At 42.9% G+C, this 21062-nt stretch overlaps 1 protein-coding gene and 1 pseudogene across 1 annotated transcript; one reads left to right on the plus strand and one right to left on the minus strand.

The window, feature by feature from the left end:
• The first annotated feature begins 309 nt into the window (after positions 1-309).
• On the plus strand, positions 310-3173 carry LOC132240095 (large ribosomal subunit protein eL15-like; annotated as a pseudogene).
• Positions 3174-15628: 12455 nt separating this feature from the next.
• DEFB129 (defensin beta 129) lies at positions 15629-18052 on the minus strand. The gene is made up of 2 exons (XM_059707562.1): positions 17995-18052; positions 15629-16065 (listed from the first exon to the last, which is right to left on the minus strand). Exons 1-2 carry the CDS (start codon positions 18050-18052, stop codon positions 15629-15631), a joined length of 495 nt encoding a protein of 164 aa, XP_059563545.1.
• Between the last annotated feature and the right edge of the window lie 3010 nt (positions 18053-21062).

The raw sequence follows: 21062 nt of genomic DNA on the forward strand, positions 1-21062 counted from the left end.
CTGGAGCCCTCCCACGGTCCCTCCCTGGCTGGCCAACCTCCCTCATCCCTCCCCAGCCCCAATAGTGCACTGGTCCCTCAGCCTGGCCTGCTCCCTCTCGCAATCTGGGACCCCTCGGGGGATGTCGGAGAGCTGGTTTTGGCCCAATCCTGGATCTTGCAATCTGGGACCTCACTGGTGCACATATTCATGCACCAGACCTCTAGTTCTTTAAGAAGAGAAAGAAGAAAGGGGAAGAGGAAGGAGAAGGAGAAGAAGAAGAAGGGGAGAAAGGGTCTTTATCTGACTGCAGCCATAAAGTAAACCAAGATGGGTGCTTACAAGTATATCCAGGAGCTATGGAGGAAGAAGCAGTCTGATGTAATGTGTTTCCTTCTCAGGTGCATTGCTAGCAGTATTGCCAGCTCTCTGTGCTTCATAGGACCCCCGCCCAACTCAGCCTGAAAAAGTGTGCAGGCTGGGATACAAGGCTAAGCAAGGTTACATCACATATCAGATTCATGTGCGCTGTGGTGGCTGCAAAGCTCTGTTCCTAAGGGTGCGACCTACAGCAAGTCTATCCATGTAGTGTTAACCAGCTAAAGTTTGCTCAGAGCCTTCAGTCTGTTGCCAAAGAGTGAGCTGGACGCCACTGTGGGGCTCTGAGAGTCCGGAATTCTTAAGGGTTGGTGAAGATGCTACCTACGTACAAATTCTTTGAGGTTATCCTCATTGATCCATTCCATAACGCTATGAGAAGGAATCCTGACACCCAGTGGATCACCACACCAGTCCACAAGCACAGGGAGATGTGAGGGTTGACATCTGCAGGCTGCTTGGAAAGGGCCTCAGGTTCCGCTACACCACTGGTGGTTCTCATCGTGCAGCATGGAGAAGGCACAGTGCTCTCCAGCTCCACTTTACCACTAATATGAGTAATGCTTGTAAAATTCTTTCCTACAGAATGGCAATAAATACTTATCTATCAACAATTGAATTTAAAAATAAAAATAAATGAACAAGGGATCTAACGAACAAAATAAACTGATTACTAAAATAGAACCATGCCCGGCTGGTGTTGCTCAGTGGTTGAGCATCTACCTATGGACCAGGAGGTTACAGTTCCAATCCTGGTCAGGGCACATGCCCTGGTTGCAGGCTCAATCCCCAGCGTGGGGTGTGCAGGAGGCAGGCGATCAATGATTCTCTCTCATCACTGATGTTTCTATCTCTCCCTCTCCCTTCCTCTCTGAAATCAATAAAAATATATTAAAAAATAAATAAAACCAGAGGCATGGAAACATGGAACAGACTGACAAATATCAGAGGGGAAGGGGGTGGGAAGAGATTAACCAAAGATCTTATATGCATTACCTATGGACACAAACAATAGGGTGGTGAAGGCCTGGGGCGAGGTGGGAACTGAGCGGAGGGGCCAGTGCGGGAGATAAGGGGGACATCTGTAATACTCCCAACGATAATAAAAAATAACTGAGAGATTACATTGTGACCTAGTCATTTCTTAGACATGCATGAGGCATGGTCAACTGTTTATTTACAAATTCAGGACAATACAAACGCCACCCAATATGCAGCCATTAAATAGCAATTGTAAGCTTATTGCACAAAATATTAGAATTTGAATTTAAGTAGGGAAAGAAATTTCTCAAAGAAGAAACTTCTAAAGATAGATTAAACTTGTCCAGAATTAAGAAAATATATGAGACCATTACATGGGTAAGATCAATAACATAATTTTTGGTGAAATAGCTATTTTTCAAAACAGAAAGTTTAGTGAGAATAGTGGCATTATTTTACATTTTCTCTAATCTCTTTAAAAACCTGGCTAAATAGCTCTGGCTCAGTTGGTTGGAGTGTCGTCCCATACACCAAAAGGTGGGTTTGATTCTCAGTCAGGATTCATAACCAGGTTGCAGATTCAATCCCTGAGGTGTAGGCAGGAGGTAACCCATTAATATTTCTCTCACATAGATATTTCTCTTTCTCTCTTTCTCTTCCCCTCCCTCCCTCCCTCCCTCCCTCCCTCCCTCCCTCTCTCAAATCAATAAAAACATATCCTCAGGTGAGGGTTAAAAAACAAACAAAAGCAAAACAAAAAAACACCTGGCTAAATAAAAGACATCCGGAGTCTCATATCCAATTCTGCATTATAATTGGTTGTGACATCATATGCCATGCAGCCCCTGGAAAATGCACAGAGGATGAGAGTGAAAATGACAAGTAATGTTTTAGTATTCTTATGAAAATAGTTTTAATTTCATGGGCCCTTTGAAAGTGTTTTTGGAACCCCCAGGAGTTTCCAAACTAGACTTAGAAGAGAATTTTTTATTCATACAGAAGAGAGGTCTGTCTTTAAAAGTATTACAGACATGCGTTTTGGATCATGATATCCATGCTAGTCAGATTCATGCAAGGTCCACCAAGTTTTAAAGGTAAATTGTACAAGCAAAAAACACCAACTAGGAGGCAAAGAGACGAGACAGTGCAAAATGAAGATTCCTCTAGCACTCCAACGCCCTATAGGCAGAAAGCAAGATAAGCAGCTGCAAACACTGGCCATTCTTCTATCTCAGGGGGTGGAGTCACGTGCCCAGGGTAAATCCAAGAGCCGAAGTGAAAAAGTGAATTAGGGAATCATTCCTAGGGAATGGAACTGCTTACTAATCAGAGAACATTCTCTGTCCCCAGAGCACAGGGAACTGTCAGTGTAGGCCTGACTGGATTTAAGAATTATTTTGGACCAGTGACTGTTATGTATGTCCCCGCCTGTTCCCCATCTTCCTCTTTTGAACAGGAGTGTTAATTGTTGCTATTCCATCCCTGTGTCTCCATTGTACTTTGGGTGAGATGTGTGTGTGGGGTGGGCAGATAACTTACTCTTTTAGTTCACAGGTCTCTGGCTCAAGAGGATCAAGTTGAAGGCGTTTCATCTATATTTGGACCCAATTTAGATGATGGGACCTTAGTCTTCAAACCTAAGCCCGAGGTCGTGATATTATACGAGTTGGGAGTCATGGGAGGGAGGGAGTATATTTTGTTTGAGAGAAAGGTATGAATTATTTGGGGCTGGAAGAAAGAATGTAGACTGTTGGATGGTCTCCACTGAATCCTGTCTCCCAGTGTTCCCATCCTTGTGTTGTCACTCCAACATTGAGATCAAGTTCTGGCCCTGATGCCACAGACTCCCACAATCTCAATGAGATATAGTAAATTTTCTTAAATAAATGCTTCTTGTATTTGCTGTATATACTTAGGTCTGTTTCCAGAGACTTTAAATGGTTGTTTATAATTCTCCCCCTCCTATAGATGTCCATTAAAATTTATCCCTTTATTTAAAAATAGATGTATCTAATGCTTTTGTTTCTGTCTCCCCTCCTCTCCATCACTCTCTTCTCAATATGGAGAATTTCAAGTTACTTAAGGGCATTGAAGCCAGGAATAGGAGAGCAGCAAAAGCCAGAGGCAAGAACTTCATGCCTGAAGGACAGGGACATGCCTGGGGAGGTGCAGTGGGTGGATGGGACAGAGCTACTTGTGTCACTTGCCCGGAGCTCTAACTTAGACTTTAAATGAGATCAAAAGTTGGGCAGTGAGCCAGTGATAAAGCAGAAATTCCTGCCATCAGGCAAACAGATTTGGTCAGAGTATCTAGTTGGCTATTGCACAAATTTCCTGAGTACTTACAGAATACCTGAAAGTCTAGCCCCCATTCTTTGAAAATAAGCTTTCTAGCTACTGTTAGCAAGGGTGAGGCAAAACAGGAACAACTGTGCCTGTGATTTTAGTATTTTGGTACAGTATATTTTGTCAATATATATTCAAAGTCTAAAACAAAACTATGCTTGCCCTTTCACCCAGAATTAACACATTGAATAAATGGATAAGTTCACAAGGATATAAGTACTATATCCCCTTCTTACTTAGCGTTACTTATAACAAGGGTTTGAAAATCTCAATGTCCATCAACACTTTGCTAATTTATGGTACATTAATTAGAATTTCATGCAGCTTTAAATGATAATAACTGAGGATTTAATGACATAAAAAGCCATCAATGATGTATTAAGTGTAAAAGGAGAGGAAGTATGCATTGTAAGATTTAGTCTTTGTTATTTATATATACATATAAAATCTTTTAAAAATTTGGTAGCATAGATACCAAAAATTTTAAGGGTTTTCATCTTTGGGAAAGATTATTTGTGATTTAAAAAATTATATGTATATTTTATCTTTACCCAAGGATATGTTTTTACTTATTTTTATCTTTTTGAGAGGGAGAGATCAATGTGAGAGAGAAACATCGATTGGTTTCCTCCTGTATGCACCCTGACCAGGGATTGAACCCACAACCTAGGTATGTGCCCTTGATAGGGAAAAGGCACATAATAAGAATTGAACCACAGTTGTTTTTTTTTTTTAAAATGTATTTTTATTGACTTCAGAGAGGAAGGGAGAGGGAGAGAGAGATCGAAACATCAATGATGAGAGAGAATCATTGATCGGCTGCCTCCTACATGCCTCCTACTGGGGATTGAGCCTGCAACTGGGGCATGTGCCCTTCAGTCCGCAGGCCAATGCTCTATCCACTGAGCCAAACCAGCTAGGGCTGAACCACAGCTTTTTTTTTTTTTTTTTATTGCTTAAAGTATTACAAAGGGTATTACATATGTGTCCTTTTTTCCCCCCCGCCCTTGACAGTCCCCTAGCCTCCCCTATCCCCCAGTGTCTTATGTCCATTGGTTATGCTTATATGCATGCATACAAGTCCTTTGGTTGATCTCTTACCCCCCTACCTCCTGTCCCCCAACCCTCCCCGGCCTTCCCGCTGCAGTTTGACAATCTGTTTGAGGCAGCTTGAACCACAGCTTTTTAATATTTATTTGCTTTACTAAGTATAGATAACAGGTTTTCTTACAGACCCTGGGAAACTGGAGGATGTGCTGTAAGAAGAAAAACAGGACTGTAAAAAGATTAGATGTCTTGGAGCCCAGATGGGTCTATTACTTAGGAGAAAAAAACCCCATATTTTAAAAGTAGACCAAGGACAGGACATGCTTTGACTTGGTTGCTGTGCCCGGACTCTGACCCCCTCCGGGAGTTTGCCTCAGGAATGCTGACCGTTCCCCAGCCCCAGGAACAGGCTGAGCTCTTTGTAACATCATAGAAGGTTAGCCACCTTGCTATCAGACTTCGAGCTCCTGGGAGGCCAGACTGCAGACCTTCCCTCCCCTTTCCCTGTTACACTCGCAGCTTGCAGCTGCACGCAGCTATCTTCCCTATGTAATCAGCCAGCTGGCAGAAAAAGGCAGAGCAGAATTTTCAGGATAATCTGAGGCTCTCCCCATACTGCCGGCATTACTGGAATAAACATTCATATATGATTCAATCCTGTCTGCTTATTTGACTTAAGTAGTGTCAGGCAACCTCAGACCCGTTTAATGTCCGATGTCACCCTGACTGGAAATTGAACCTGCAGCCTTTTGGTGTATGGGACGACGCTCCGACCAACTGAGCCACCGGGCCAGGGCTGTGATTTTTAATTTATCTAATAATTTTGTTTAATCTGAATGTTATAAAATGACTATATGTAACTTCATAATAAAAAAAGTCAATTAAGCTATTATGTAGGGAGAACATCTTGTTTAAAAGTTTTGAGATGAATATATGCACAGAGGAATATTTGATTTCTTTTTCTGATGAACACAAAAGATTGATCAGATTTACAGGAATCAGAGATCTATCCCATATTTAGCTTTAGTAATAATTTCAAAGCTATCAACACTAATAAAAGAGAAAAATGGTAATTGGCGTACAAGCTACACTTTTCATTGGCTAATCAGGGCTATATGCAAATTAACTGCCAACTAAGATTGGCAGTTAACTGCCAACAAGATGGTGGTTAATTTGCATACGTAGGCACAATGCAGGGAGGCGGAAGGGAAAGCAGGAAGAAGCCCCCTGCCACTGACAGTGATCGGAAACCCAGGGGGGAGCTAAGAGCTGGGGGGCAGGGCAAAGGCGGCCCTGGAGCCGCCTTTGCCCTGCCCCCGAGCCAGGATCGGAGAATCAGGCGCCTTTTCCACCCCGGCCAGTGACAGCAGGAAGTAGGGGTGGAGCCAGCGATGGGAGCTGGGCACGGTCGAAGCTGGCAGTCCCAGGAGCTAGGGGTCCCTTGCCTGGGCCTAAAGCGAAGCCCATGATCGTGGGGCTGCTGCAGCTGCAGGTCCCCGCTGCCCGGGCCGGCTGCCTCAGCCAGAGGCGTCAGGCCTGGGCAAGGGGCCGATCCTGCGATTGGAGGGTGATGGGGGTCAATGCCTGAGGGCTCCCAGTATGTGAGAGGGGGCAGGCTGGGCTGAGGGACACTCCCCTCCACACACACCCAGTGCACGAATTTCGTGCACCGGGCCCCTTGTAAGTAATAATGAAGCACAGGTAAAACATGCGCCAGTGTGGGTGTCCATACCGCTTCCTGGGTCCTTCCTTACCTCATCAAAATGAGCTGTGGGTTGGAATTAGTATTCGATCCCTAAGTAATGTCCCAGTGATACGCACATCACTTACAAAGATGGGGCTATTTCAGTGAGAAACTCCTCTATTTTATTCTCTGAAAATTACATAGCTTGATAAACACACGACATCTCCCAAGGAAGCATGGCCTGGAGATCCGTAGTTTCTGGGTTTGTTTATCAGGAACAGTTCCGGAGGGAGCAGATGCATCCTGCGAGGAAAAGGCCTTGATGCTGGTGACATCAGTGAGTTCTCCAGCTCACTAATGTTTGTAAAGGGGATCTGATGGTGTCAACTTTGTTCTTTTCTTTCCTTTTAGAACAGCGGTTCTCAACCTTCTGGCCCTTTAAATACAGTTCCTCATGTTGTGACCCAGCCATAAAATTATTTTTGTTGCTACTTCATAACTGTAATGTTGCTACTGTTATGAATCGTAATGCAAATATCTGATATGCAGGATGGTCTTAGGCGACCCCTGTGAAAGGGTCGTTCGACCGCCAAAGGGGTCGCGACCCACAGGTTGAGAACCGCTGTTTTAGAAGCAATGCTGGTAAAGGGAGAAAATTAAGTATAGGGACTGTTGTCAACCTTTTCTTTCCTTAAAATGAAAGCATTGAGAGGTATTATCACTGAATTTATGACTTATAAAGAGTGTGTCTGTTTTCTCTTTTCTTTTTAAATATGTTTTTATTGACTTTAGAGAGAGAGAGAAAATCATCGATCAGCTGCTTCCTGCACACACTCTGCTGAGGACTGAACCTGCAGCCTGGGACCAGGAATCAAACCGGCAACCTCTCTGTACACGGGACAATGCCCAATCAACTGAGCCACACGGGCCAGGGCGTGTGTGTGTGTGTGTTTCTTAATTGGAATTTTTTAGTATTTTCATTATCATGGCTCCTACTCTGTACTCTAATTCCATCTGTCCTAAATTCCTTTTACAATGTGGTGGTCAGAAGCAAAGGCAATAATTCGAATGTGAGTAACCAGGTCACTTAACTTTGGCAGTTGCAGGGGTTGTGGAAGCCTGTCAGGATGGGCATGCTCACTCCTCCTTCTCCTTACAGTGTCACCAGCAGATGCAATAATCAAGTCTTCTAGAGCTTCTTCCAAGCCATTGCTAAGATTCTAAGATGAGGTTATCCACAGAGATGGCCTTGTTTTATATCTGGCACCGGGCACGTGCTCCAAAGCTGTTGCCACTGGGAGTCAAGGTGGCATGGCAACTAAGGGGCTCTGGTGTTAGACAGGCATGGATTTAAGTCCTGGCTCTACTTACCTGTGACCTTCAGCAGTTCAACTTAAACTTCAGTTGTATTAGTTATATAATGTGTATAGGGTTATTATAAGGACTAAATGAGATGACATATTTAAAGCCCTCAGTGCTATACTTAGCACTTAAAAAGTGCTCTATTACTCTTAAATTTTTGCGTTATATAGCTTTTATATAGATCCTCATCAAGGTTGCTATTTTTTTCTTTAATACCCCTTGGTAATGTCATGCATCACTTATTAATTCATTGGGTTGCTTTTGAATTGAATTTCTATTTACTGATCTTGTTCACCAGGATCAATGCTCAATTCCCAGATTCTCTGAGAGTTAGAAGGCATCAGTGGTAAGCCTTGGATATGTGAAATCCAGAGCTATACGAGATGCTTTGTCATAGATGCATAGAATCTCTAAACCCAAGGTCCTTTTCTGATTAGCATCAAATGGTACTTTCATTATGATTATTTGTTAGTTTTGGGGATTGTGCTCAAAAGTTGAAATCTGCGGTGGAGGACAGAGAGCAGAAAGCAAAGTGAGTCTTGTTTCCTTTCTTTGCCCAGATTCACCGAAGAGAGGAAGCAGCAGCCCACGGTATCAATTACCCGTCATGTAGTTCTTAAGCAAATTGTTTTCACCTAGTAGACACTGCAGTATACTCTCAGCATCTTGTCTAATGTTGCTTCCATAATTTGGATCCACAGGGAACTTGACAATTTTATCAGCCCACAGAATATTACACAGGTTCACAGTGAAGACCTGGTGAAGAGAAAGTTGTTGTACTCTAGTGACTGCTAGTTATAAGCCAGAGGATGCCGCAAGAACTCCAGGAAATAGTGGAATCTTCCATTTCAGCAGAGTTGTTGTAGATCCAGAGTCTGGGGTTCAGAGAAACAATGGCCTTATCCTGTACACTTAGATGCCAGCTGTGTCTTTTTGAATTTTTGAGGCATATGAGAGTGTTCTCTGGCCTGTGCCTTCAAGATTTTACTGGAGCCAAGAGCAGGCAAAGCTTTTCAGCTGGTCCAGGCCACAGTCCAAGCTACTCTCTCACTCCCACTATTTTTTTGATCAGAGCTATTGAATTGATCATTCTTCCCCATTTGTGACAAACCAGCTAGGGCTCCCCTCCCTCTTGTTCTAAAGAGTTTAATAACTTTACTTTATATGTTCCTTTAAATGTATACTTTCTGCATATATTTTTAGTTATATAAATGGCATTGTAGGTCTGCGTTTTCTTTTTCACTCAGAGCTATAGTAGTTAAGATCCACTTGCATAGCTATGTGTACGTTGACTCTGTTGCTCCTAACTTATGCGTGGTATTCTAAAATGTGCATCCATATACTTTTACTGATCCAGTACTCCAGAATGGCTATCTAGATTGCCTTAGATTGATATTGGTCTTACCAATTGGATAAGAATATCTGAGATATATTTATAAGTAGAGTTCTTGGGTCATAAAGATAAGTATCTAATGAATTTGACTAAGTAGTAGCAGATTGTTCGCAAGAAATAGGAACCGTCCATACTTCTATAAGAAGTATTAGAAAGGTTCCTGTATTCTTACATCTTCCCTAATCTGTGCCGTTGTGCAGCTTTTATTATTATTATTTTTGAAATTTTACTGAATTTATTGGGTGACATTGGTTAATAAAATTATATAGTTCTATAATAATCATTTGTATGTTGTATTGTGTGTTCATCACCCCAACTCAATCACCATTTATTCCCCCTTATCCTCTTCTGCCTCTCTTCACCCCCTTTCCTTCTGGTAATCACCATACTGTTGTCTGTGTCTATGTGGTGTGTTTTTGTCTTTGCTTAATCCCTTCATGATTTTTACCCAGCCCCTCAACTGCCCGTGCAGCTTTCTAATTTTACAATACCATTGTTGTTTTGATTTGCTTTTCTCTGATACCAGTGAATCTGAGCATCCCTTCTTATATTTTTTTGCCTATAAGGGTCAACACAATCTCTATCAAAATTTGAGCAGGACTTTTCAGCAGAAACTGACTAGCTTATCATTTATGTAACAAGGCAAAACATAATACAAACATTATTTATTTATTTATTTATTTATTTATTTTAAATATATTTTTATTGATTTCAGAGAGGAAGGGAGAGGGAGAGAGAGATAGAAACATCAGTGATGAGAATCATTGATTGGCTGCCTCCTGCACACCCTCTACTGGGGATCAAGCCCACAACGTTCACTAATGACTGATTACTATAATCGTGTTGCATTCATTTTCCCTTACGCACCTTATGCGCAGGCGCACCATTTCTCTCCACTGATACTAGCAGCAAATATTTTAGCAGCCAATTGCCACATCATTAGTCTTGGACTGACTTGTTTGGTGTGCGCAACAGGAAATATTTTGTTTTCGGAGAACAAGAAGAATAGGTTTATTTGCATTACGCTTATTAATTTGTGCAGTTATTCAGTGTCTGGTAAGTTAATGTTCAAGAAAAAATATCACTTCTTGCGAAACCAAGATGGCAGCATAGGTAAACACCTGAAATTGCTGCCTTGCACAACCACTTCAAAAATACAACTAAAAGACAAAACGGACATCATCCAGAACCACAGGAAGGCTGGCTGAATGGGAATTCTATAACAAGAAGGAAAGAGAAAAGCACACTGAGTCAGAGGAGGTGTGGAAGTAAAGTGCAGAGGTACAGAGGCTCAAGCGTGCACGGAAAGGGGCTGGCAATGAAGGACGCAGGTGTCTTTTGCAATCGGGAGGGAGGCACAAGCTCCCGACAGCCCTGACTCCAGTCCCAGGCGAGTCTCTGGGGCCCCAGACTCATACGGGGAGAAACTGGACTGTCTTGCAGCGGGCGGAACTTGAGGGCGGCTTTCTCTCAGAGGTGCTTGCAGCGATTACCAGGACACTGAGACCCTGGACCGCTTAGGGCAGGACTGAGGATCAGTCATAGCTGTTTGCTCCGCCCTGTTGATTTCCTGAGTCCCCACCTCACCCAAGCTGCTAGCAGAGGCTTTTGCATATGAATAGGCTGGCCCTTTGAGATCTAAAATTACCTAACAAACTGCAACTGGGTCAGAAAGAACCAGAACATCCAAAAGAATGCCCAAGGCCCCACAGCAGCTTGCACTGCTTCACAGCTGGGCCTCATCTGGGCACCTCCAAAACCCAAACAAGAAAGAGGAACCTGAAGATCTCTCCATAGCTCCTGCTGGGTAGCCTTAGGCAGAGGCTAAATTAGCACCTCCTTAGAGATCCAAGAGCCTGTGTACCCAGTGGTCAGATTGGGACCATCCAGATTACAACTCCTCAGATCCATAAGGGACACACTCAGGGGGCAGACTCAGTGAGCATCAAAGCCCCACTGAAGCAAGTCTTGCCCAAGAAGGGTGTTTCCAGCACAGAAGTTCTCCCACTGTAGACACAGCTGATTCTCACAGCCAATTGGCCTGGAGGTCAATTCCTCCCAGTGATATCTACAACAATCAAGGCTTAACTACAACAAGACTGTGCACACAACCCACAAAGGGGTGCACCAAGAGTGTCCACCCCAGTGGCCCAGTCAGAGCCACGGGGCCCTATAGGACACCTAGCACAGTAGGCCACTCTATCAACACAGGGAAGCAGCCAAAATGGGGATACAAAGAAACAGGTCACAAATGACAGAAATGGAGGAAAGCAAACTACTGGATATAGAGTTCAAAACTACGGTTATAAGGTTTTTCAAGAATTTTCTAGATATGAAAAAGGACCAACTAGAAATTAAGCATACACTGACTGAAATAAAGACTAATACACAGAGATCCAACAGCAGACAAGAGGATCCCAAGAATCAAGTCAAAGATTCGAAATACGAAGAAGTAAAAAACACCCAACTGGAAAAGCAAAAAGAAAAAAGAATCCAAAAACATCAAGATAGTGTAAGGAGCCTCTGGGACAACTTCAAGCGTCCCAACATCCGAATTACAGGGGTGCCAGAAGAAGAGAGAGAGCAAGATATTGAAAACCTATTTGAAGAAATAATGACAGAAAACTTCCCCTACCTGGTGAAAGAAATAGACTTACAAGTCCAGGAAGCGCAGAGAACCCCAAACAAAAGGAATCCAAAGAGGACCACACCAAGACACATCATAATTAAAATGCCAAGAGCAAAAGACAAAGAAAATCTTAAAAGCAGCAAGAGAAAAAAAGTCAGTTACCTACAAGGGAATACCCATACGATTGTCAGCTGATTTCTCAACAGAAACTATGCAGGCCAGAAGGGAGTGGCAAGAAATATTCAAAGTGATGAATAGCTAGAACCTACAACCAAGATTACTTTATCCAGCAGAGCTATCATTCAGAATTGAAGGTCAGATAAAGAGCTTCACAGATAAGGAAAAGCTAAAGGAGTTCATCACCACCAAACCAGTATTATATGAAATGCTGAAAGGTATTCTTTAAGAAGAGGAAGAAGAAGAAAAAGGTAAAGATAAAAATTATGAACAACAAATATCTATCAACAAGTGAATCTAAAAATCAAGTGAATAAAAAATCTGATGAACAGAATACACTGGTGAATATAATAGAATCAGGGGCATAGAAAGGGAGTGGACTGACAATTCTCGGGGGGGAAAGGGGTGTGAAGGGTGTGGGAAGAGACTGGACAAAAATCGTGCACCTATGGATGAGGACAGTGGGGGTGCGGGTAAGGGCAGAGGGTGGGGTGGGAACCGGATGGAAGGGAGCTATGGGGGGAAAAAAGAGGAACAACTGTAATGATCTGAACAAGAAAGATTTATTTTAAAAGAAAAAATCAATTTTTATTAAAATGTTCTATTATCTTATGTTAATGATTACTCATTTACTAGTATTTCAGCTCTTTGTACTCAGCATGTCTCTATAGTAGTAAACCTGCGTTTCTATGAAAATTGAAGCTTTTTGTTTTTTTGCGGCCCACATGAACTTAAACCTTGTTTATTTGGCACGTGTTTGAATTTGACATGCTTGCTGTAGAGGCAGTGATAGTGTGATGTGCATGGGTGTGTAATTTGATTATTCTGGTTTCGAATATTAGCTCTGAGATTTGAAGAATTCAGAGTCACACAGCTTCTGAATGGTGCTGTGTGGGGGAACACTGGATGTGGCAGCATGAATCCCAATCTCATAGACCCTGAGTAGCAGAGTGCGGGTTGCACTAGGATGTGCTAGGGAGAATCCCAAGGGACAACTTACAGTCACTGTGGGGCTCTCAACGCTTAGAAAAAGGCCCCTCTTTGTCCCTCAGAGGGAAGGCAGGGGTGGGTGGGAAGAGATCAACCAAAGAACTTGTATGCATATATACATCACCCATGGACACTGACAATAGGGTGGTGAAGGCCCGAGGTGAGGGGTGAGGGTGGGCTAAAGGGGTCAATGGGGAAAATAAGGGGACATATGCAATACTTTCAACAATAAACATTAAAAAATAAAATAAGACTCTTTGAAAAAAATAAAAAGGAAACTCTGTGTTCATCAATAATATTAATGCTTAATTTCGAGAGTGGCCAGTTCTGGACTTTGCATACAAGTATGACTGCTCCACCTGGCGAATGTAGCTTTTACTCTGGCTGGCCTTGGGCCAAGCTGACATTAGGAGGATTCTACTGAAGTGAAAGGAGAGAGCAGATATCGGAGACTTACCATATTTGTCATGTGACATTTCCCTGCGGGAAGGTATTCCCCAGTATCAATCATCCTGAGAAGAGATGATGGGTGAGTTCTCTGACAGAAAATGAGGATTCAAAAGGAAGCCTTAAACTTAGGTGAGATAGGCACTTTCTTTTCTTTCTGTAGCTAGACCATGAAGAAAGCACTCCAACTGTGGGAAGGTAGGCTGGACTTTCAAGAGTTTGGCTCGGTTGGAGCGTCATCCCTACACTCAAAGGTTGCGGGTTCAGTTCTCATCAGGGTACAAACCTAGGTTGCTGGTTCGATCCCTGGTTGGGGTGCATATGGGAGGCAACTGATGGATGTTTCTCTCTCACATTGATGTTCTCGCTCGCTCTTTCTGTGTATCCCTCTCTCCCTTTTCCTCCCACTCTCTGTGAAATCAATAAAAACATATCCTTGGTGATGATTAAAATAAAAAAGGAGTGTGGCAAATAGCTGGAGCAGGGAGGAAACCTAATGCCCATAAGATATACTTGAGTTCTTCAGGGAACACATAAGTAGCTGGAGTTGAAGTTATTCTCTGCATAGCAACTTTTTCCCTGTTGTACAAAAACGTCCAGGCACATAATTTAAAAAGTTGCACTCTAGTATCACTGTAGGGCATTGTGGGAAAATCTTTGCCTTTCTTGGGGTGACACTATAGTAAAGAACCAGTAGGTTAAGGAAAGATGGCCTTTAAATTGATGGAGGTAATATGTAGCAGAGAATAATATGTTAAAAACTGGAATAGGGGCCCATGCCATTATAATTTGGGCAATAAAAGGAAGTGTGACCTGAGATATAAGGAAATGGATTCCAGGGTATAATTTGTTTACATTTCTGTTTTATAAATGAATAAATGGATGCTCACATATGGATAAGTGATATGTTCAAGGCCCACGTAGCTGAAAAGTACCAGAACCAGAATGCTAGCCCAGGCACATCAGACCTGGGTTTCTATATTCTTAATTCTATACTACAGCCCTCAGAAATATGGCTGCCTCCTCTAGGTTAGATCATCCCCTTTACCTAACAATGCTATAGCTATATGTGTCCCAGAACTCTCCAACCAGGTGCTGTCCAATAGGTAGCCACTAGCCACATGGGACTATTGAGCATGTGAAATGTGGCTAGTATGAATTGAAATGTGCTGTAGACACACTGCGATTTCAAATTCTTAGTGCAAAAAAAGAATGCGAAAACCCCGAATATTTTTTTATATTGAGTACCTGTGGAAATGACAATGTTTTGGATTTACCACATCAAATAAAATATATTATTAATATGCATTCTACCTATGTCTTTTTACTTTTTAAAATGTGGCTACTAGAAAATGCAAAGTTGGTTTGCATTATAGTCTGCATTCTGCATCTGCTGGAAGCACCGTTCTCCTGTGCCTTCTCTCATATCCTCTCCTCCTTCCTCCATTCCTCCATAGTCTTATCTTAAATGGCTTTGTGAATTAGGTTATGGTCTTTTGTGGGGAATCGACTTGACCCTCCCATATTCCATTTTGCATATGGGCCTTTGCCCCCCAAAATCTAGGAACAAAGAAAATATGTCTCTTGATAGTTTCCTTTCCATTGCTCTAAGAAAAGAACACCATGTGAGAACCGTAAGTCCTTGTTACAGAAACTAATCTGGGTCATCCCCGGGCCACATTCAGTGGTGCAGGAGTCACCACTCGGTGCTTGCTTTCTCCTGGGCATGTAAATGAAAATTTCATCCCTCTCCAACTCGATCTCCTCTGTGAGGCTCTGCGAGAATGAGATTGTGTAAACTCTAGGTGTTTATTTTTTTAAAATATATTTTATTGATTTTTTACAGAGAGGAAGGGAGAGAGATAGAGAGTCAGAAACATCAATGAGAGAGAAACATCGATCAGCCACCTCCTGCACATCCCCCACCGGGGATGTGCCTGCAACCCAGGCACATGCCCCCGACCGGAATCAAACCTGGGACCTTTCAGTCCGCAGGCCGATGCTCCATCCACTGAGCCAAACCGGTTTCGGCAAGATTGTATAAACTCTAGGTGTTTAACCAGTACCTATTGAATGACTCATGACAGAGGAAACCGTTCTGTGTCTTATTTAATAGATAGCAAAGATAGAGAGGAACTTAGTGTTTTAAGGGAAAGACCCACATCCCTTGCTCATCTGTTTGCTCCAGCTCCATTTGTGGTATCGGCAGTGTCTACTATGGTGGTGGTGACGGTGGGGAGAAGTCAGTGGCTGAACCTCTGCTTTTCTTGGTCTCACCCTTGGTAGAAGTAGCCGGGTATGTAATCTTTCCGAAGATCATGGCGTTGGTGATGGCAGGGTTCACAGCACTGGCATTTGAGAAAATGGTAGTGTTGATGTTGGCAAAAGGGCTTTTGATTTTGGGAGAGAGCGATAAAATATATTTTGTTTGTATCACAGCCCTAGAATTCTTAATAGGTTTTAGCTGTTTTGCAGAGCCCTCTTCATGTCCATTGGGCATTTCATTTTGCAGGTAGTTATTTATCAGTTGAAGTGTTTTTGGTCCAATACAACATTTTTTCTTCTTGCATTTCTGTATCTCTTTTTCATCCACGGTGCAGTGTTTTTTGCATCTCCCCAAACCCATTAAACATTTTTTCCAGCCAAAGAGTTCTGCACAAAGAAAAAACAACTGGGTTAAGTTAGTAACTAGATATAATCTTAAAGCTGCTGGAGGGGGAGAAATCGAGTAAGAGGGAGTTTGTTAATGCTAAGCCTTAAGTGCAGTGTTTAGGAACATTGATGAAGGCCCTGGAAGACCGAGAGTGTCTCTGTACACCTGTGAAACCCAAAATAAATCTGTCTCGTCTCCCCTCACTGGGTTACTTTAAAAATCCAGGGCACACAAAAGAGAGAAGAAAAGGGAATCCAATTATATGCTTCTGGGTAAGATTTTCGACCTCCAACTTAGTATCTTAGACACTTGAAGGGAGGGCATCACTTTCTCTCTGCATGATCCTAGGAAATATCAACAGGAGTAAAATCTGTCATAAAACTAGTCCAAGAAAGAATTTCAAAAAAGAATTAATAGCAGTTTCAGGAGTGCTGGCATCTCGCCAAATGCAGTGGTTTATGACCTTACCCCCCTTGACAACGGCTTGACCTGTGTTTCCTGGGGCATGGAGTTCTGTCGTTTTCAGCCTCTCTGGACACTCTGTTCCTCAGAGGTATTAGTTATTACCATAACCTCGCCGCTATCAAGATAATTCCCACATTGTTACCTGGAGCTCTGCATTCCCTGCTCAGTTTAGTACCTCATCTTCATCTGCTGGATGGTCTTTTTTTCCATCCCAATGTCTCACCTTTTTATTTCTGAATCAAGAAAGTTCTTTCTTTCTCATCTTAACAATTCAACTCATAATGTCCACATACATTCCAACGTTGTTTCTCATCAAAGACAAAACAGTAAAATTTGTGTATTTCAAGCAGCTACATTGATGAACCCAGTTACACTCAGGTGGAAGTTGAGGCTCAAAGTGGCTAAGCTGTTTTACCCAAGATGACACAGTCACGCTTGCTATGCTACTCCCTTTCTCTTAGGATCCCGAGATAAAAACATTAGAAACATCTTGGACTCTTACTTTCCTTTCCCTGACCCGTTGCCAATTATTCCAAATATCTGGATGATTCTTGTATTTTGAAACATGTATCAGTGCTTTGCTTTTCTTGCCAAGTGACAGCGGCCAGTCCTGTTTCAGCCTTTTGCCACAGTGTATTCCCAGATACTCTTATGGGTAACTTGTGGGTTTCCAAGACAAAAAAGACTGAGAGAAGGGACGAAACTGTAAAAATCTGAAAAAGTTGAGATGGAGAACATAGACCTATTTACTGGATCTTAAAAGAGATTTTTTTTTTTTTTTTTTAGCATAAGGGTAAGGGTCTCCTCCTTATTACACCAAAGTACAAATTGATAGGAACCTTTGCTTCAAGAGATGTTTTAAATTAGAAATAGAGCAGAGATGAGGGAGACTTGGGCTGAGACCCAGGTGATAGCTCTGTCTGAGGGTAGGAAGTCAGCTTTCTATGTTGGAGAGTTTCTTCTTCTTTTTTAAAAATATTTTTATTTATATCAGAGAGAAATGGAGAGGGAGAGAGAGAGAAACATCAATGATGAGAGAGAATCATTGATCAGCTGCCTCTTGCACACCCCACACTGGGTATCAAGCCCACAATCCAGGCATATGCCATGACCAGGAATTGAACTGTGACCTCCTGGTTCATAGATCTACACTCAATCACTGAGCCACGCCAGCCGGGCTGTTGGATAGCTTCTGAGTACACAACCCCCCCCACCCCCACCCCACAAAAAACACCCTGCTTTTGCTTTAGGGAGCTCCCGATGTGTCCCCATCAGACACAGTCTGTGGTTTGAGCCTATGGGGATGCATGGGGGATGGCACATAACTGATGCAGTAGGTAGACTCTACAACCATTTCTTTGGGCAACTCATCTTTCAGCATCTCTTGGGGTTCCCTTTGTCATGAACAACTAAGTCCCCGCTTCTTCATACCAACCCCTCTAAAACCCGGGATTCCACATTACCTGTGTTCACCTGTAACTGTAGCATGAGGCTGGCAAAGACAGGAAAAAGGAGCTTCATGGTTGGGTATCAGAGAAGAAGGCTTGGATCTGTGTTGACGATCTTGAGTTCCAGTCTTTATTGGCCTCTTCATGGCCTTGGGCCATGAGCAGTGAAGTGCACCAGAGCTCACAGAGGTTGTGTTTTCTCTGATTCTGTTTGAGAACAACCTTCTCTGAACACTTTATGCAACATATTTCCTGCTTTTTTTAAAAAATATATTTTATTGATTTTTTACAGAGAGGAAGGGAGAGAGATAGTTAGGAACATTGATGAGAGAGAAACATCGATCAGCTGCCTCCTGCACATCTCCTACTGGGGATGTGCCCGCAACCCAGGTACATACCCTTGACCGGAATCGAACCTGGGACCTTTCAGTTTGCAGGCCGACGCTCTATCCACTGAGCCAAACCGGTTTCGGCATTTCCTGCTTTTTAAAAAATATATTTTTTATTGATTAAGATATTACATCTGTGTCCTTATCCCCACGTTATCCCCTCCCCCTCCTCCCACTGCTCATGCCCTCACCCCCCTCCCCTGTTGTCCTTGTCCATTGGTTAGGCCTATATGTTTGCGTATAAGTCCTTTGGTTGATCTCTCCCCCTTACCCCCTCCCCCCCCCCACTTCCCTCCAGGGCCCAACAGTCCAATCAGTGCCTCTCCGTCTCTGGATCAGTCCTTGTTCATCAGTTTATGTTGTTCATTATATTCCACAAATGAGTAAGATCATGTGGTCTTTATCCCTTAAAGAAATATCCTTCAGCATTTCATATAATCCTGGTTTGGTGGTGATGAATTCCTTTAGCTTTTCCTTATCTGTGAAGCTCTTTATCTGACCTTTAATTCTGAATGATAGCTTTGCTGGATAAAGTAATCTTGGTTGTAGGTTCTTGGCATTCATCACTTTGAATATTTTTTTGCCACTCCCTTCTGGCCTGCATGGTTTCTGTTGAGAAATTAGCTGACAGTCGTATGGGTACTCCCTTGTAGGTAACTAACTGTTTTTCTCTTGCTGCTTTTAAGATTCTCTCTTTGTCTTTAGCCCTTGGCATTTAATTATGACGTGTCTTGTTGTGGTCCTCTTTGGATTCCTTTTGTTTGGGGTTCTCTGCGCTTCCTGGCCTTGTAAGTCTATTTCTTTCACCAGGTAGGGGAAGTTTTCTGCCATTATTTCTTTAAATAGGCTTTCAGTATCTTGCTCTCTCTCTTTTTCTGGCACCCCTATAATTCGGATGTTGGGACGCTTGAAGTTGTCCCAGAGGCTCCTTACACTATCTTTGTATTTTTGGATTCTTTTTTCGTTTTGCTTTTTCGGATAGGTGTTTTTTACTTCTTCATATTTCAAATCTTTGACTTGATTCTTGGGATCCTCTTGTCTGCTGTTGGATCTCTGTATATTATTCTTTATTTCAGTCAGTGTATGTTTAATTTCTGACTGGTCCTTTTCCATTTTTTTGGTATTCTCATTAAGATCCTTGAAGTTCTCACTAAGTTCCTTGGAGGTTCGTAGAAGATTCTTGAGTAACCTTATAACTGTGGTTCTGAACTCTATGTCCTCCATTAGTTTGCTTTCCTCCATTTCTTTCATTTGTGACATGTTTCTTTTTCTTTGCATTTTTGGCTGACTGTGAGGAGCCACTGTGTCTATAAGAAGAACTGCTGTGCTGGAGACACCCTTATGCGGTAGGACTTGCTTCAGTGGGGCTTTGGTGCTCACCGAATCTGTTTCTTGAGTGTGTCCCTTATAGATGTGAGGAATTGAAGTCTAGTATCAGACCCGGAGTACCCTGGCTCCTGGATCTCCAAGTCAACCACTGTGTGGGTCCACCCAGCAGGGGCTACAGCAATATCAACAGATTTCTCCTCTTTGTTTGGAGTTTGGAAGTTTTGGAGCTCTGTGATTCACTGCAGTTTGTTAGGCTGCAAAAGCGCAGGTGCCTCCTTTGTGCCACTGAGCACAGCTTGGGAGGGGATGTAGTGGGGCGGCGTCTCAGAGAATTCCCAGGGTGGGGCAAACAGCAATGGTGTCATCATCGACCCCATGACTCCGCGACTCCCCGAGTGCTGCTGCGCGCCTCTGCAGCAACAATGATCCCTGTGAGCAGCTCTGTGAGAAAGTCACCTTCGCTTTCCGACCCACTGAAAGACAGTCCCGTTTCTCCCCGTAGGAGCCTGGGACCCTGGCGTCTTGCCATAAATGAGTTCAGTGCGTTTGAGAGCTTGTCCCCTTCTGATTGAAAAAACCCTCGCACCAAGGTGCAGCAGCCTCCCGCGTGCCCCCATACCTCTGTTCTTGGCGCTTCTCCCCTCCTACTCAGTCTCAGTGCACTTTTTTCTTTCCTTCTAGTTGTAGAACTTCCACTCGATCAGCTTTCCCATGGTTCTGGATGATAGCTGTTTTGTCTTATAGTTGTGGTTTTCATGTTGTTGTGGGGGGCAGCACGTACAGGTTTGTACCTTATGCTGCCGTCTTGGTTCTCTCCCTCCTGCTTTTGATCCTGGGGGAAATACAAGGCATAAGATGTGAAAGAAGTGCAGGCCCTTTGCATCTCTCTTTCTTAACGTTTGAGCAGGGGATGAATATTTATTTGCTTCACTATTTGTCAGGTAATTATGCCTAACACAGTGTGTGAGAATCAGAAGAGCAGAAATTGCTATAACCAGGGACTCCTGGAGGATAGAGACTGCCTTTTTTGTACTGATGTCTCCAATGGCCAGCATGGCTACTAAATCAACATAAGAACTCAGTATGTGTTTGTTAAATGAATTTGTGGGAAGCATCTCTTGGCATAAATTTAACTTATTTTTTTTTAATATATTTTATTGATTTTTTACAGAGAGGAAGGGAGAGAGATAGAGAGTTAGAAACATCGATGAGAGAGAAACATCGATCAGCTGCCTCCTGCACATCTCCCACTGGGGATATGCCCGCAACCCAGGTACATGCCCTTGACTGGAATCGAACCTGGGACCCTTCAGTCCGCAGGCCGACGCTCTATCCACTGAGCCAAACCAGTTTCGGCAACTTATT

This window comes from Myotis daubentonii, chromosome 8, assembly GCF_963259705.1.
Source record: "Myotis daubentonii chromosome 8, mMyoDau2.1, whole genome shotgun sequence".
Lineage (NCBI taxonomy): Eukaryota > Metazoa > Chordata > Mammalia > Chiroptera > Vespertilionidae > Myotis > Myotis daubentonii.

Coding starts and splice junctions, on each gene's coding strand:
- DEFB129 (XM_059707562.1), bottom strand. CDS start 18,052: ATGAAGCTCCTTTTTCCTGTCTTTGCCAGCCTCATGCTACAGTTACAG. Junction 16,066..17,994: donor ACAGTTACAGGTGAACACAG/GTAATGTGGAAT, acceptor TTCTTTGTGCAG/AACTCTTTGGCTGGAAAAAA.